At 41.8% G+C, this 18,767-nt stretch overlaps 1 protein-coding gene across 3 annotated transcripts in view; it reads left to right on the top strand.

The window, feature by feature from the left end:
• Positions 1-18,767, top strand: part of ADAMTSL1 (ADAMTS like 1) — an 871,496-nt gene that overhangs the window by 791,186 nt on the left and 61,543 nt on the right. For all 3 annotated transcript variants that reach the window (XM_072728197.1, XM_072728199.1, XM_072728198.1), the window contains 2 exons: positions 1,824-2,003; positions 6,543-6,677. In XM_072728197.1, coding sequence (XP_072584298.1) covers positions 1,824-2,003; positions 6,543-6,677 — 315 coding nt within the window. The remainder of the gene's footprint in view (positions 1-1,823; positions 2,004-6,542; positions 6,678-18,767) is intronic.

The raw sequence follows: 18,767 nt of genomic DNA, 5'->3' as shown, positions 1-18,767 counted from the left end.
ACCAATATCCTCTATCTTCACCAGCAGGCTCTATCCTCACCAGCAGGCTGCCCATTAAAGGCAACACTGCCCTTGCCCCAAGGGCAGAATCTAGCCCCAGTTCAGAAAAGCGCAGGACCAAAGGCCAAGCCTTGACCCCCATTTGCCAGGATTTGATATTATAAACATACCCTGGATACACACCCAAGAGCTCTGAGTAAACTTTTTGAGCTAGACCAGCAGGCTGGGTGGTACGAGGAATGGAGCTTTCTGCTCCCCAGAGACCTGTGAATTGATGCCACAGATTTTCTGTCTCCTCACTCACTCAGAGCTCAGCCTGCTACAGAGCTTCCTATGCAGACTCTCTTAGAAGGCTTGTCCTGAACCGGGGCTTGTTTACCAGCATGGCAACCACAGGGAAACCTAAAGAATTAAGGCTGTCCCCTTGTCTTAGCCTACTCAGGCTGCTATTACAAATTATCCATGGACTAGGTGGCTTATATGTCTGAAATGTATTTCTCATCTTACTGGAGGCTGAGAAGTCCGAGCTCAATGCAGGTCCTACTGAGAGCTCTTTTCCTGGATTGCAGCCAGCCATCTTACTGTGTACTGACTGAGAGAGAGAGAGAGAGAGAGAGAGAGAGAGAGAGGAGAAGGGGAGGAGAGAGGGGAGAGAGGAGAGGCCGCACTAGCTTTCTGGTCTCTTCTTACGAGGGCACTGATCCCATCATGACAACCTAAACCTTGTCATGACCTTACCTAAACCTAATTACCTCCAAATACTGTACCATCAGAGGTGGTTAGCACTTCAACACAGGAATTTGGGGAGGAACACACTCAATCAGTGACACCCCTAGAGGACAGAGCCCAGCTTCCAAAGACAGGTACTCAGTCCTAACTCGTGCACACCCTTCCCAGCCCTCTCCCACAGACAACAAAGATGGACTGAGGAAAGAGCCGACTACTTTCTTTTTGTCTCTTTCTTTTGTCTCTTTCTCTGTGGTGCTACTGACCACAGCTCTCTGTTCTCTCGTTCTAAGAAAGCACAAAGGCTCCAAAAAATACAGGCATGTTTTCTATATATCATGTCAATTCTGGTATGGTTCCAGCAGCTTTCATTTGTCTAGTTCATACTAGACAAGATACTAATACTTTGTAGCTTTTAACTTTTTACTAAAGTGTAATATCTGTATAGAAAAGGATACATATCATAAAGGTGCCAAGCCCCCAAACCAGCCCTCGGGTCAAGAAGAAGAGAATTACCAGAGACCAAGCGCCTCATCCCCACCTACTGACAACTCTTCCCTGTTTGTCCTTCCCTCTCACAGGAGTCACCATCCTGGCTGCTAACAGCACAGATTGATGTTATCTTATCAGTTTTTGTTTTTCACTTACAGAAATGAGATCATACAGAATGTAGTCTTTTGTGTCTAGCTTTTCTTAGTGCTTATTTCATGTGGTTGTCAGGCCTTTACTTTCACCAATGGATACATGTGGTTCTTAGCCTTATCCAAGCTTTCTCCAAAGAACTTGGGTACTTTCCTTCCACCTCGGCAAGTGCCCTTTACCAGTTGCCCCCTTCCTGTGCTGTGAATTGGCCTCTCTTCCTACCTCATCAGTGTGAGTTAAAAGGCAAAAGACCTCCAGACAACAGAGACGTCACAGGCATTATTTAGTGTGGCCAGAGGATGGTGGAGATGCCCAGGCAGATGCTTCCTGGAGAGCAGCCCCTGGGACAGTCCGCCAAGTGGCTCTAACTCCTCCAGAGTCACCTAAATGTGTTTAGCTGATGAGTTTATATATATATATATATATATATATTTTTTTTTTTTTTTCCTTCCTAGGTGTGCCTGAAGCTGAAGTCACTTGGTTCAGGAATAAAAGCAAACTGGGCTCCCCTCACCATGTGCACGAGGGCTCCTTGCTGCTCACAGATGTGTCCCCCTCTGATCAGGGCCTGTACTCCTGCAGGGCAGCCAATCTGCATGGAGAGCTGACCGAGAACACGCAGCTGCTGCTCCTAGGTAAACAGCTCGAGGGCCACTGCCCAACTCACACTCCACTTCCCTTTTCCCCTGATCCAGTTAAGTACATAAAAGCAATATCCCTTCCCTTCTTCCCACATGAGGGCCTTCCAGTAGGAAAAACACAAATTTGGGGGCCGGGCAGATGTCATTTTGAACACCGGCTCTAATGTTTATTCACCACATGACCTTGGGCTACTCACTTAGCTTTACTAAGCCCTAGAAGCTGGTCTTGATGTGGACACATGACAAGGATCCCCTGTCTAAGGGGAGGCAGTTGTTAGAGCTAAAGAAGTTATTTTTAACTCCTTCTGTGTTAGGGACTTCTTTGAAAATCAGATGAAAGTTATAGATCATCCCCCTCCAGAAAAACTCATACGTACAAAATTTTTCATGTAATTTCATAAAGTTCATAGTCCAGCCCACCTAAAGTCTACACAGGCAATTGAATTTAAAATTAAATTCAAAAAAATAATAAAAATAAAATTCCACACAGGCACTCCCCTGACTTAGTCCATTCAGGCTGCTAAAACAAATACCACAAACTGGGTAGCTTATAACAAGAGAATTTTATTTCTCGCAACTCTCAGGGCTAGAAGTCCAGGATCAGGATGCCAACATGGCCAGTTCTGGTAAAGCCCCTATTCTGGGTGCAGACTGCTGGCTTCTTGCTGTGTCTTCCCATAGCAGAAGGAATAAGCCAGCTCCCTGGGGTCTCATTTATTGGGCACTGATTGCAATCGTGAAGGCTCTGCTTCACCTCCCAAAGGCCCCATCACCTTGGGGGGTTAGGACTTCACATATGAATTTGAAGGGACACAAACATTCAAAATATAGTACCCTCAAATATAAGAACCCTTGACTAAAGAGTCCAACGCAATTCTTGGCATAACATAGATTTTAGAAATAACAACCACTGGGACACCATCCAGTATTCAGTGTTGCCCAGTGCTGGACTCAGCCGTGTAGGGACAGTAATCCTTTTATCCCCTGGAATAGGGACCCTGGGCTTATCTTCCCCCACAGAGTCTGGAACTTTGTGGGATGTAGTAAAAAAAAAATCTTGTTTTTGTCTTACCTTTTTTTTTTTAAGCAACAATTAGATCCCTCATGTTAGTTTTCTCACTAAGAGAAAGCTATCATTCTAAGAAAAAAAAAAAAAAAGAGGAAACTGTGAGCAATATGAAGAATCACACGCCATACATACATACACATACATACATTACAGACCTCCTCGGGGAAAAATAATTAAACTTTGGACTTGTATTTCTATACCCCCAGTTGATGATAGACCAAAGCCTAGGGTCCCTAGCCCCTGCCCACTCAGGTTTCAGAGAGGCCCAGGTGGGTTTTCATCTCACCAGTGGCTGCATAAACCTCCAGTCATCTTAGAAAGCCACAGAAAAGCAGCTCAGTGAAGGACGTCATTTGTTCTGTGTTGGGTTGCATCTGGCTGAGCTGTGTGCAAGTCTGAAGCCCAGAACCCCGGGCCCGGTTGCTGTTGCCCCACACTGAGCTATGGTGCTTACTGTAGGCTTTTCCTCCATAATAAGCCTTGCTTGGTGCCTGCACTGACAGAGATGAAAGCCCAGGATGTGCAGTTGCTACTGTAGCTCTGTCAATGAAGTGCGCACGATCTGCCAGCCAGCTCTTGCAGGGCTGCAACTGTAAAACAGCGTGACTGTGAACACAGAGCTAGACGAGCATGACGCCTTCCCCTTTTCATCAAATGTGATGCAAAAAAAAAAAAAAAATTTGTGGTTTGACTCTTAAGTTTAGGGCTTTTCTTCATCAGAAGCCATGGTTTATTAAGCCAAGTATTTTTAGTTTTCTAGATGCCTTATGAACACAGAAAAAATCTTTTCTTGTATTTTAATCAGCCAAAAATGTTGCTTAATTTTTAAACACGGACTTCATGTATAAAACAGGTTTCACACCAGGCTCTCCAACTTAACCTGTGGTGTGGAGACTTGAAATGTAATGAGACTTTCATTCCTTTATTCCTGTAGCCATTGAATGAATATTCATTACATATTGCCTCTAGGTTTCATCTCAAGCATTAGGATATATTTAAGAGGTGACCTCCGACCTTGGGGAATTTACAGTTTCCCCTGGAAGATCAAATGGGCATACACTAAAGAAAAACAATATGATTAATGCTCTAAGGGCATTAGGAGAGGCTAACATTTGGCCCAAGAAGATTTGATGGTTTTGAAAATGGGACATAGCCTCCCTTTTTGGCTTTTAGGAAATAAACAAAGGTTTTCTTGAGTTTAATGTTCTTTTTTTTAAGATTTTTTATTTATTTGAGAGAGAGAGAGCACAAGTGGGAAGGCCAGAGGGAGGGAGAGAAACTCAAGCAGACTCCGCACTGAGCAGGGAGCTTGACAAGGAGCTGGATCCCACGACCCCAAGATCATGACCTGAACTGAAACAAGTGCTGACACTTAACCAACTGACCACTCAAGCATCCCTTCAATTAAAATTCTTGAGGGAATATTCTGTATTCAATTACAATATTCTCAAGACAGTATTAAAAAAATGAGTGATGGGCATTAAGGGAGGCACTTACTGGGATGAGCACTGGGTCTTGTGTATATGTAATGAATCACAGAATTCTCCTAAAACCAGTAATGCACTGTATGTTAGCTAACTTGAATTTAAATTTTAAAAATTAATTAATTAAGTTTTTAAAAAATAAAAAGGATGAGAAGAAGAGAGTCTAGATTGGAGTAAACTGCTACCATCAGTTCCTAAAATCTTGGTATTTCAGAGTAGAAAGAGATCTGGGAAATGATGAATTTCCTCATCCTCTTATAGACAAGGAAACAGGCTCCGAGGAATTAAGTGACTTGCCCAAGCTAATGAATGACAGAGCCACAGCTCAAACAGAGGGTCCCTGGGCCCAGACATGATGTTTTCACCCTATACCATATAAAGAATATTTTTAAATTATATATAACATATATAATGTCTTTATAATTTTTAAACGTATATGTATTAAAATCTCAAGCTCATCATTGTTTTCTGTATGCAGTGGTCTTTTGCAGTAAGGCAGAGTAGACGGTATATTTTTTTTTAAATAAATTAATTTTTATTGGTGTTCAATTTACCAACATACAGAAAAACACCCAGTGCTCATCCCGTCAAGTGTATTTTTTTAAGATTTATTTATTTATTCATGAGAGACACAGAGAGAGATGCAGAGACACAGGCAGAGGAAGACACAGGCTCCCCATAGGGAGCCAGCTGTGGAACTCGATTCCAGAACCCCAAGATCACAACCTAAACGGAAGGGAGACATTCAACCACTGAGCCACCCAGGCATCCCAACAGAAGGTATATTTCATTTCTGAAGCAGACTCGAAGTCATCATGATTTATTTGCCACCCTTAACAAGTATCTGCAAGTATCTGACAGGGTGATAGACACATAAGAGGTCCTCACTGAACACTGATGAAATGACCATCAGTTGAAGAAATACTCCTTCATCCCCTGAGATTCCATCAAGTCTCTAGAGAAAAAGATGGGAGCCTGCCTTGTTAGACATGGGAAGCCCAGGCAACAGGATTCTCCTTTTCCCAGAGAATCTGGAATCCTCTCACTACCAGGTTCCCTCTTTATTTGTCCAGTGAAAATGATAAGCCGCTATAATTCCCATTTTTTCACTTTGGGCTCTGATTAACCAGACCCTTGATGACTTCAGCCCTACTACTCCTTCTAAGATTTGGAAGAAAAAGTCATCCCTGTCCTGCTTATCTGGTCCTACCTGAGCATAAAATCCAGACCACTAAGCGGATTAACTTCATCAACTTCACAAATAAACCTTTTTCTTTGTAGAAAATGCCACTCATTAAGTAAGAAATTCCTGGGTCACCCAGATGGTGCAGTCCATTAAGTACCTGATTCTTTATTTTGGCTCAGGTCATGATCTCAGTCGGGGTCATGAGATTGAGCCCCATGTTGGGCTCTGTGCAGGGCATGAAGTCTGCTTTAGATTCTCTCTATCCCTCTCATTTTCCGTGTGCCTCTCCCTCCACCCTCACATGTGTACATGCTCTCTCTCTCTAAAATAAAAAATTCCTGTGGTGATGTATCCATATCTGTGGGGATTATGAAGTGCTCTAAAGGATGCCGTAAGAGTTAAATGGAAAAAGAAATGAAAACTATTTAACACAAGACTTGGCATATAATAAATGCTGAAGAAGTGTTGGCTTTTAAAAGTATTTTTATAATATGGTTTAATTTGCCTACACATTTATAGGGACCCAGTGGTCCTGTGGTATAAAGTGGTATACAGTAAGGAACTCCTAAAATCAACACGCCTGATTCTTATTACTGATCTTATTGGTTTGGGCATCAAATATTAAGCTTGAAATTCAGACTCATCTTAATAGGCACACCTTCTCTGTGGGAAAAAAACGATGCTGAATGGCAACCATAATAATGCCTGCCTTACACACATGCCCACCTCTCCTTCCCCACTTAATACAGCCTTCATGCTTTAATCTGCCTGACTCCCCATCTGCCTTCCCATAGATCCCCCCCAAGTCCCCACGCAGTTGGAAGACATCAGGGCGTTGCTTTCAGCCACTGGACCGAACCTTCCTTCAGTGCTGACATCTCCTCTGGGAGCACAGCTGGTCCTGGATCCTGGGAATTCTGCTCTCCTTGGTGAGTCCAGATCTCTGGAACATTGGGCAGAAATCCAGGGCTGGACAGGATTTATGGATGGGTGACTGCTTGCAGGTGGGGGGGAGAGGGCAGTAGCGGGTGGCCAACAGGAAATCACTAAATTGCCTACAGAATCCAGACTCACCAGTGGAAACTTGGCTGACTTGCCATGTGAGGTGAGTGCAGACCTTAGTCTGGACTCAAGTTTGTCTAGATTCCAACATGGCTCCTTTCTGAATCCTCCTGGGTTAATGCCACAGTCCAGATCCTCTCAATCAGATTGACTCACTGAACAGTAAGTAAAAAGCAAAGCAGTAAAAATACCTTCTCTATCTCCTCTCCCCTTGCCACCCCTACCCTCAGAATGCCGCCATGACCTTCTCACAACTAAGCTAGAGCTATAACCAGCTCTCAAGGAGAGAAAGCTAGATAATTCTAGATTTAGGCTAGCTTCCTATATCCAGGGCCTGAAACCAACCAGATGGACTCCTCAAGCAAGTGTTTAAATAACTTTACCAAGTACAGCTTCCCTGGCATCTGTCAATGGGAACTTTCACCAAGTTATTGTCCACATGGCTGGTGCTCACTGGTAACAGAGAGAGGTTTGCAGGAGCATCCATGTCCTGATACCTTCACACCAGAATCATGGAGACGCCACAGGACCCTCAAGGTGGAAGAGAATAATTATCTGCCTTCAAAGGCCTGGAAACAAAAACCAGTCTACAAAATGGAGGAAATCTTCATGCTAACTCTTTGTGGTGCCAAATGTTAGTAATGGTAACTAAAAGTATTCCTTTGGCTCAAAGCTAAAAGTTTCTCTTTTCTCTTCCCCATCACCCAGCAAGGAGCAAGAGGCAAAAAGGTACTAGTCATACTGGTGATTACTTATCAACATGGCCACAAGGATTGGTATCTCTCGGATTACAAACAGAAAGATTAACTTCAGTTTTCATTATCATCTAAAATTAAGAATGCTCATAGTATATGAGCATAAGCTTATAATTTTTCTATTTCTGATCTGATCCTAAAAATAAGGCACATATAATGACAAATAGCCCTATTCCATCTCCCATAACTTAAACAAACTTGGCATTGAGTTTTTTCTACATCATGTTAATCAGAATTCATAGAAGTTTCAAACTGCGTTTTTTTGGCTTATAAATGGTAAATTTATTCCAAATTAAGTGTGAGCATTGTAAACTTTTATTTTAGACTCATCACTATGAGAAATTGTCATAAATATTAATCATAGCCCAGTCACTAACAGAATGTGCAGCAATTGTTTATTTTCAAGTTCAGTAACTCTTGGGTCATTCAGGTGCCATTCAGCATGCTGGAAAAATTAACCTGCTCATATTTTTTCCATGATAGTTTTACTTTCTTTTGCCCTTTCTCTGGAATAATATTTTGTCTTATTGTAGCCATGAGCAATAAGAATTTATTGTACTGTATGCCGCTGCATTCCATCACTAGTTTATAGTGCTTTGTTACCTTAGACTGGTATTTAAATCTAACAGTTGAGAGACATCATAATACCCTAGTTCACATCCAGACTGCTCCATTTTAATGCAACAGTGAGTCAGTAACCATAAAGTCTCTGAACGCAACTGCTTAGGCAACATGGACTCTAGTGGTAAATGTTGATGCTTCACCAGCACTGTAGAAATAGGAGGGTTCTACATGGAATTGTGGAGATGAGTTAAGAAATAATGCCAAGTATCAAGACTCTAAGAAGTTAGTCATTTGAAACAGACCAGGGCCTAACTAATGCTTTGGAGCTGAGCACAAAAGGTTGGGTGGGATTCACATATGCAGCAAGGAAGGGAAATAGGCATTGAGGGAATAGAAGATACCATCAGCCTGGTGTTGATAATGTGTGGGATATATATCAGGTATCTGTGCAGAAATAGCTATAAAATAGCACTGCTTTAAAAGTGATGATGGGCAGTTAAACTGTGTTAGAAACTAGGTCATTTGAAGGAACAAGGCTTGGCCAGAGCTTGTCCACTCCAGTTGAGCTTGAACCCTCACCCCAAGAATTCTAACACCCTCCTCCATCTTGAGCCTCCCCAGCTATTGACTCATCCTGATCTGGTAGTCTGGTTGCTCTTTTTGGACTGGTTCCCATGCCTGGCTCCTGTTGGTAGCCCTTTTACACCATGTTGCCTGCTCTGGGTACAAAAATAGGTCAGGGAGGCAAGTCTGTGTAGGGTTGCTGAGAGCTTAGAATGGTAAACAGTGTCAAAATGTGGAGGACCTTGATTATTAGACTGGAGAAATAGATTTACTATGTGGGACAGATCTTTAGGGGGTTTTTAAGTAGGAGAATGATATAGTAAGAGTAATATTTGAAAGAATTAATCTGGTATTCTGTAAGAGTAATCAATAGCAGGAGCAATTTAAGGAAGAAGCCCTATTTTGAGCCTAACGATGTTCTAGACCAGGATGGAAATAGGTGGCCATGATACTGTTAATTGCCCCTTCCACAACCCACACATGTCCAATCAATCATACTATCTTTTTCATTTAGCCCAGGTGCTGCCTTGGAATTCATTCTAACATTCCCACCAAGCATGGTGGCAGTCGATATATAGGATAAAAGCCATTTGCCAATCCTGTTGTGGCCAATAAATAGTGACATTCCTGTGTATTCTCCAATTGATGAGATTAGTTCTCTGAATCTGTTGGCTCTGACAGATTCAGAGAACTTCATGATTCTGTGGCACAGGTAGGGATAATAACTCATGGACCTTGATTCTCATGTTTTCATGGAAAAGAGAAAAGAAGGGAGATCGGCATTTTTTTTAAAGCCATATATTAAAGCTAACTCTTCTCTGTTAAGACCCAAGTGTTGAGATTCCCATTACGTGATTTTATTCCAGAAATGACTATTTTAGTTGACAGACATTCTGGTATTGATTTCACTTCAAGCCATTGTGGGAACTTTCAATAAGGAATGTACATCGAGCAACACAGGCATAGGGCCCTGTAGGCCTCACTTTCCATAACTGTAAGTGAAATCTTGGGACCAGGGAATCCATTTTTGCTCTCACACGCTTTGCTGTATGACACAGACATGGAATATAGCCAGTGGAGGCTCAACTGAGCAGAGTGGACCCAACCTAACCAGTTCCATCTTCCTAGACAAGATGGGTGCTAATTTTCTGTCCATATTTTACAGCTTTTCTTCCTGCTGGGAGGCCTGAACTGTGCCAACTGCTATAGAGGGCAAGGTCTATGCCACCTTCCTTTCATGGTCTGAGTCTAGGTCCCAGGGCTCCAATTTTAGAGCAGCAGTATCTCAGGCCTCCCCATAAACCTACACACTTTTGCAGTCTTCTGTTCAATTTTGGGGGTTTTCTAAGACTCAAAATTAATGACTCACAGTATCATTTATAGGGCATTAGCATTAGTATTATGCAAAAACTAATGTTTGCTAGTCATTTGCATTCATTTATGAGTTGCCTGTCAGGTCCTTTGCTCATTTATTGATAGGTATTTATCTTTTTTTTTTTTTTGATAGGTATTTATCTTATTTTAATGATTTATAAGATACAATACATATTTATATATGTTGGACATACATTTGACACAAAAGTTTTTTAACAGCCTAAGAAAGAATTGGCATTGGCATAAATGAGTAACATATATTTAAAGTCTAAAGTTTGATGTTCTAATACATGGATATACCTATGAAACCATCACTACAGTCAATGTAATGAACATATGCATCATCCGCAAAAGTTACCTCAATGCCCTTTTATAAAATCATGCCTTGGGGCACTGGGTGAATCAGTGCTTGAGCATCTGCCCTTGGCTCAGGTCGTGATCCCAGAGGTCCTGGGATCGAGTCCCACATCAGGCTCCCCACAGGGAGCCTGCTTCTCCCTCTGCCTATGTCTCTACCTCTCTCTGTATGTCTTTCATGAATGAATGAATGAATGAGTAAATAAATAAATAAATAAATAAATAAATAAATAAATAAATGACTTTTGTAAAAAAATCATGCCTTCACACTCTTGCCCCACCAAATGTCTACCCCCAGCAACCCTCGATCTGCTTTCGGCATAGATAAATTAGATTAGATTTCTAGAATGTCTTATACAAGGACTCATACTTTGGGAGGAATGGCTTCTTTCACTCAGGATAATTATTTTGGCATTCATCCATATTGTAACGTGCGTCAACAGTGCATGTTCCTATCAACTAATGTTCCATTGTAGAGATGGACTACAGTTTGTTTAATCACCTACTTGTTGAGGGACAGCATGGTCATTTCCAGTTTCTGGTTGTTACAAAAGAAGTTGCTATAGGTATTCATCTACTCATCTTTGTATGGACTTACACTTTCATTTCTCTTGATTAAACACCTAGAAGTGACATGGCTGGATCACATAATAGGTGTTTGTTTAACATTTTAAGAAACAGCCAGACTGTTTTCCAAACAGTCTTCCAGACTTTTTCCAAAGTAGTTGGATTACTTTACATTCCCACCAGCAGTGTCTGACAGTTTAGTTTCTCCACATTCTCAAAAGTACTTGCTACAGTCAGTCTTTTTAATTCTAGACATTCTGTTAGGTCTGAAGTGGTTTCTTTTTGTGATTTTATTTTGTGTTTTCCTGATAGGTAATAGTGTTGAGCATCTTTTCCTGTGCTATTTGCTATCCTGATTTCTTGTTGGGTGAAGTGTCTATTCAATTTTTCCCTGTTTTTTTAAATTGGGTTGTTTGTTTACATATTGAATTTTGATAGTTCTCTATATACTTTAAATTCAAGTCTTTTATCAGATAAATAAATTTCCAAATATTTTGTCCCAGTCAGTGGTTGTCTTTTTACTCTTCTAGTGTCTTTCAAAAAGCAGAATATTTTAATTTTGATGAAGTTCAACCTATTCATTCTTTTCTTTTATAGGTGGTTCTTTTGCTATTGTATTCAGGAAATTTTGCCTACTCCAAGGTACCAAAGATCTTCTCTCATGTTTTCTTCCAGAGGCTTTATATCCATATTGTATAGATTTAGGTTTAACAGTTAGGTCTATCATTTCCTTTGAGTTTGTTTTTACCTAAGATGTGAGGTATATATTGAAGTTCATTCTTATGCATATGGTTATCCAAAGTGTTCCACTACCATTTGTTGAAAAGGTTATTCTTTCTCCGCTGAATTGCCTTGGCGCCTTTGTGGAAAATTAGTTGTCATTATATGTGTGGGTATATTTCCAGACCATTCTGTTTCAGTGATATATTTGTCTCTTTACACCAATACCACACATATTTATAGTCTCTATACACCAATACCACATTCTGCCCAACAACTTATGAATCATGAGGCTTTCCAGCCTGGCTGATAGGAACAGGTGCTATTCTGTACCAGAAACTGCTACCTCTAACTCTTTCCCTTTTTTCTGCCTCTGGTAGTCCTTTACATGCATACAAAGATGGGCGTTTTACTGAATACTCAAGGGGGATCTTCAGCAGATTTTAGGAATTCATTAATTCATTTCCTGTCTCTGTGCATTCCTCTCTTCTCTGATACTCCTTTCTGTAAGCTGGAGTCACCTTGTCCTCCCTGTGCATTCAGGTCCCTCTCCTAAACTCACGAGTCCACTGGGCACCACCTGGGTTTCCCTGTGTTGCAGCCTGGAAACTCTCAAGGCACTGAGCTGCAGCAGCATTATTCTGTTTCCTATTTCTTAGGGATCAGTGTCCTTCACTGCCTAATGTCCAGTGTCTTGAAAACCATTGCTGCTTATACTTTGTTCATTTTTTATTATTTTAAGCAGAAAAGCAAATTTAGTCTCTTACTCCATTTTGAAACAGGCATACAGATATATGTATATATATGTGTGTGTGTATACATATAAATTTTATATACACACACATAAATGTATATGTTTTAAATATTTGCCTAGACTAAGCTGATACCCAGATTTGGCAATCACATTCTAGAATTATTACATAAACACTTTTAAGAGATAATGCCTCACGGGTGGCAAACTATAATCCCTGGGCCAAATCTAGATCGCCACTTATTTTGGTAAATAAAATTTTATTGAAAAAAAAAATTTTTTATTGGCATACAGCCATGCCCATTTATTTACCTATGTATTGTCTATGACTTCTTTCACTCCATAATGGGAAAGCCAAATACTTGTGACAGAAACCATATGGCCCAGGAGCCTAAAATATTTCCTTTCTAGTCCTTTACAGAAAATGCTTGCTAATCACTAATCCATCCACTTCATTATGTAAAAGGATACCAAGGTCTACAGTGGTGATCACACATCTGTTTCTGAGGAGGAAACTCAGCCCCATACTACTCTGTCCTCTATCCTGTCACCAGATTAGGCTTTCTCCATGAAGTAAAAGAGCCTAAAAGAAAAATGCAATGCAACAAACCTAATTTATAGTAGTAGAGATCTTTCTCAGGAAGATCAGGAAAGAGAAAATCTGGATTATAAATATCCCTAGATTTTTTTCAAAATTAGATGACCTTGGGTGCTTCCAGGAACAAAACACACAATTATATATGGCTTACAAAAAACAGCTCAGTCTCTTATCTCAGCCTATATTATTAGGTCCAGAACCTATTAGGATGTCTCTCAGAATATATCCACAGGATTTGGCCTACCCCCTTATATTTAGTCCCAAACTCTCCTTCCTCATGAGTGAGCAAGCCGTGATGCCCCAGTCAGAGGGACTCCTGGCTTCTGTATCAGAACCTCATGTCATGCTAGTTCCCCCAGAGAACCAAACAGCCCAAACCTTTCCTTGTCCCTTGTGATTTACCAAGAAGAGAGAGATTCAGGCATTCAAAGCTGGGTTTGCAAAGTAAAGTTTTTCCATGAAAGAAGTTATTGTGCCTGGCCCCTCTCCCCAGCCGGGAGCTCAAGGGTCACAGCCAACACACACAGCAGCCTCTCAACAGCATCAGCAGGCTCCCCACAGTCCTGCATGGTAACAGTTCCACTTCTCAGAGCCCTTTCAGTCCTGGAGAAGCGAGGCAGTGAGGCCAAGGCCCACACACCACAGCCAGGTGGTGGTGTTTTCCTTCTGACCACCTGAAATGGGCAGCCTGCACATTTTCTTCTCTATCCATTTGAAGTGTTGAGAATTGCACAGCATGGCTGGTATCAATGTAGTTCCTACAAATCATACCACACCGATGAAGGAGCTGTGGCTGGAATATGTAGGACCCAGGTCTGGAGTCTAAGGTGGAATTCATAATCATTGTTCTCATGTAAACCCCTCAGGGTAGGAAGATATTTCAGAAAACAGTTGAATAAATATTAATGTTCAGAGTTGAAAGCCTTAGTAAAGGGCCTAAGTAGCCAGTACCTCAAAGATAGATCAGTTTGCTCATTGAATAAATATTTATTGAGTGTCTATTATGTGCTAGACACTATGCTAGGGCCAGGAATAACAGTAAATAAGATAAACAAACCCAGCTGTCATTCACTCACTCAAAAAAAAAAAAAAATATTGAGCATTTACTATGCATTAGGCACTGGCCTAGATCTGAAGATACAATAATGACCAAGCACCCTGCCCTTGGCGATTTGAATTCTGTTGGAGGCACTTTGAGTTGGGTTGAGAGAGTTGTTCAAGAATACTGTGATCAAAAGAGCAAGAACTGGTGCTTTGGGGACATCTGACAGGGCATCACAGTTGGTCTGAACTTTAGGCAAGCTTTCTTGAGGAGGGGATATTTGAGCTGAGATAAAAAGACAGGCTGGAAGTTACCCAAGTGAAGACAGAGCATTCCAGACAGAGACCCAGAGCTTTTGAAGGCAGAGGAAGCAAGAAAGCCTTGAGCATTTAAGGAAGCATCACAGCAGTAGCTAGGGGGAGCACAGCCTAAGATGAAAGTAGAGAGAGAAGTAGAAGCTGGCACTCTGTGAGCCCTGGTGAGACTTTCACACTTTGCACTAATTGCAAATGGAAGTCTTCAAGTGGTTTAAAAGCAGGAGAGAGACATCATTTGATTTGTGTATTTAAAATCTTGTTCTGAAAAAAAAATAAAAATTTAAAAAAAAAATAAAATCTTGTTCTGGCTACTGGGCAGGGGATGGGCTCCAGGGAAGAGACTAGATAGAGTCCACCATTTAGGAAGTATTTCAGGTAAGAGAGAACCATGGGTGAGAGTAGAAACTGGAGAGAATGGAAAGAAGTAAAAAAAATTCAGGGATGTGTAGGCTGCAACACCAACAGGAAGTAGGTTAACGTTGGGGTGGGGGCAAAGGTAGCCCATACATTTCTCTGTAAAACTCATGTACCTCCTATGTGCTGATGACACATTGCAGACTACTCAAGTCAATGTGGTAGAGTACAATGGAGAACTGCCTAGGTGTACAACTATAGAAAGTGTTGTGAAAGGATAGTCAAAGCTTCTGTTATTAAATCCTGGTTCAGGGATCCCTGGGTGGCGCAGTGGTTTGGTGCCTGCCTTTGGCCCAGGGCGCGATCCTGGAGACCCGGGATCGAATCCCACGTCAGGCTCCCTGCATGGAGCCTGCTCCTCCCTCTGCCTGTGTCTCTGCCTCTCTCTCTCTCTCTCTCTCTCTCTCTCTCTCTCTCTCTGTGTGTGACTATCATAAATTAAAAAAAAAAAATTATAAAAAAAAAAAAAATCCTGGTTCATTTCCTTAGTACACACCTATCCAGTCTCCACTCAATGCTGGGTCCTGTGCCCTCTCCCAGCGTTGGAGGACCTCAGAAGCAGTGGGAGAAAAAAAAAAAGAAGAAGAAGAAGCAGTGGGAGAGAGAGAAAAGACAGTCCCGGGTGAGAAAAAGCTCTAAAGAGTTGCAGAAAAAGCCAAAGGGAACAGGGGAGGAAAGACCCCTTATTCTAGTGAAGGGAAAATCAGAGCAGGCTTCGAAGAGGAACTGTGCAAACTCAGTCTGAAGTGATGAATAAAAGCATTCCAAGCACCGATGCAACAGCCACATACTGAGCAAGTATGGGCACCACGTTCTGTTCTCTGTTCTGGGCACCACAGAAGGCACTAGGGATGCAGCAGAGCACAAAATAAAATTCCATCCTCTCACACAGCTTTCATTGCACTAAGGGGAATAGAGAGTAAACACAATGAAGTAAATGACTAGTGGTATAGAAGGTATGGAAGGTATAGTATATTAGATAAGTGTTCCGGGGAAAAATAAAGCAGGGCAGGAAGGATAGATAGTGCCTATGTGGGAACGAGGATGCATTTTTAAATTCGACTGGCAAGACAGGATTCATGAAGAAAGCTGTCTTTGAGCAAAGACTTGAACATGAGCTGTTGAGCCTCGCATGTGTCTAGAGGAAGAGAAGAAGGGGGGAGATGAGGGGTGGGGAGAGGAGAGGAGGCAGTGGAAGGGCCATGGCAAGGACATGCCTAGTATGTTCAAGGAACAACAAAGAAGCTAGTGTAGGAATGGAGTCGTTCGGGTTGTATGTGGGAGAGAGAAGATCAGAGGCGTAACAAGGCCGAAGGCAAATTGTGTAAGGCCTTGTAAATGATCATGTTAAAATAACACTGAGAGAAAAAAACTATAAATGCCCAAATTTATAAACAGACTCAATATCGCATGGAGCATCATGAGCTTTTCCAGGATTAGGCGACGGCAGGCAGAAGTGATTTCTTTTATTGGAAACCATGTGGCCAACTGAATATTATATAGCTGACTCTAGTAAAACAGAGGTTTATCAGGCTGGCTCTGGTACAAGCCAATATTGCTGACTTAATTTGACTCACATGTGTTGGGCACCTGCTACATCTACCTGGCCCAGAGCTGGGCTTCTGCAGGCACGTGCCTGGCCATTTCCTTCATCTAGGAAAAGGTTCCCAATTGCACTAGAAGTTTTAAAACTAAGAAGTTTTAAAAAAATACCCCCTGAGGCCAACTAAGACAGAATCTCTGGGGGGTAGAGGTCCGCATCAATACTTTAAAAAACTGATTCTCAGAGCTTGCATGTGCATTAAAAGTCACTTGACATCTTTTTCTTCTCATGTTGAGGCTGATGTGGGGAAATGGTAGGCTTTATCATTTAAAAATTTTTAGCCTGACATTCAAGACTCCTTGCTATTCTATTTGTTTAATTTATTTATTCATGAGAGACAGAGGCAGAGGGAGAAGCAGGCTCCCTGAGGGGAGCCCCATGTGGGACTCGATCTCAGGACTCTGGGATCTCGACCTGAGCCAAAGGCAGATGCTCAACTACTGAGCCACCCAAGTGCCTCTCTATTCATCCTTCTAACTTATTCCTATCTCAAATAATTCCTCGATCCAATCAAAATGTTCCCTAGTAATTGCCATGGCATTGAGCCTGCCTTGCATGGAATGCCAGCTAAATCCGGGAAGTCCTCAAGGCACAGTTCAAGCCATTCTGTGAGGCCTTCTCACAGTGCTCCAGCCTGAACTGATCCCTCCTTGCTCACCTCCTGAGACATCTACTCCAGACCAGTGTTGGACAAGCTTTTTCTGTAAAGGACCATATAGGAAGGAAATACTTCACACGTTGAGGGCTGCAAGATACTTGTTGCAGTGACTCCACTCTGAGTTATAGAGTAAAACAACCATAGACAATAAGAAACAAAGGGGTGGAGCTGTGCTCCAGTAAAACTTTATTTACAGAAACAAGGTTGGGTTTGGTGCTCAGGCCATTGCTAGTCAACCCATGCTCTAGACCACTGATAGGAAACCAAGTCTACAACATTTTGTATTATTAAAGGTATTTCTCATCTGTGTCATGTCTCCCAACTAGATTTTAGGTCCTGGGGAGAAAAGAGGCTACATAAATGTTCTCAGATGTGGGATACCTGGATGGCTCAGTCAATTAAGCATCCAACTCTTGATTTTCATTCATGTCATGATCTCAGGGTAGAGATTGAGCACTGTATCAGGCTCCATGCTGAGCGTGGAGTCTGCTTAAGATCCTCTCCCTCTGGGATCCCTGGGTGGCGCAGCGGTTTGGCGCCTGCCTTTGGCCCAGGGCGCGATCCTGGAGACCCGGGATCGAGTCTCACATCGGGCTCCCGGTGCATGGAGCCTGCTTCTCCCTCTGCCTGTGTCTCTGCCTCTCTCTCTTTCTCTCTCTGTGACTATCATAAATAAATAAAAAATTTAAAAAAAAAAAAAGATCCTCTCCTTCTGCTCTCTGCTCTGCCCCTCCCTTGCTCATATGCACACACATTCTCTCTCTCTCTCTCTCTCTCTCTCTCTCTCTCTCACTCACTCTCACACTCTCTCTCAAATAAATGAATAAATACTCTCAGGTTATTTAAAACAGGGTTACATAGCAGGACCTTGGCTTAGAAAGTCTCTTGAGTCATTTCCATCTCATTTCTACAATAATTATAACTTTATCATCTGTCCCACATACTTCCATCCTCACCCCACCCTGTACACTTCCTGATTATTCTGATACAGATTGGATCAAGCACTTCCTGCACCACCATTAGGAGACAAGCTACACACCAAAGGTTAGTCAGTACCCTAGGCCACATCTGTTGGGAAGCCACTCTTCATATGACTGTTTGGAAGACTAAGATCGTCACTGTTTCCTCTCTAAAGATAGTTGTGGGAATGGCAAGTTCTGATGGCCAACAGTTAGGTAAAAATGAATCCACAATGAAAGCCTGTCCCACCAGAAATGCAGTCACAGCAAGAAAAGTGATGCAGAGAAAAGGGGGAAAAAAATAGGAGAGGGCTAGCATACTTGAGGAGAAGGAAAGAAGAGAAATTTACCCTGACCTTTTTTGAAGAGACACAAGTTGGCATTTGTTTCCTCATTTATAGTGAAAGCCTGAGGTTTATATCACAAGGAAAATGCTTTTGATTTGCTATAGCTTTGCCCACAAAAAGAATATACTTTGCTATTAAGAAGAAAGGTCAGTATTTGGTGTTTGTTTATGGCACATGCTTATGCACTTTTGTCTTTTCTTTTTAATAAAATCCACAGTAGAGAAGAGAGACCCCATGGGGATGGCAGGAAGCTCTATAGCATATATACTATAAAACTAAATCAGTATTTCAGTGGGCATTTATGAGGAAGCCACAGGAAAGAGTACTGTGGTTCTTTAGATTGGAGTGAACATCCATAAATTTAAAA

This window comes from Vulpes vulpes, chromosome 12, assembly GCF_048418805.1.
Source record: "Vulpes vulpes isolate BD-2025 chromosome 12, VulVul3, whole genome shotgun sequence".
Classification (NCBI taxonomy): Eukaryota; Metazoa; Chordata; class Mammalia; order Carnivora; family Canidae; genus Vulpes; species Vulpes vulpes.
Note: the sequence above shows the minus strand (reverse complement) of the source record. Positions and strands in the feature narration are given on the sequence as shown.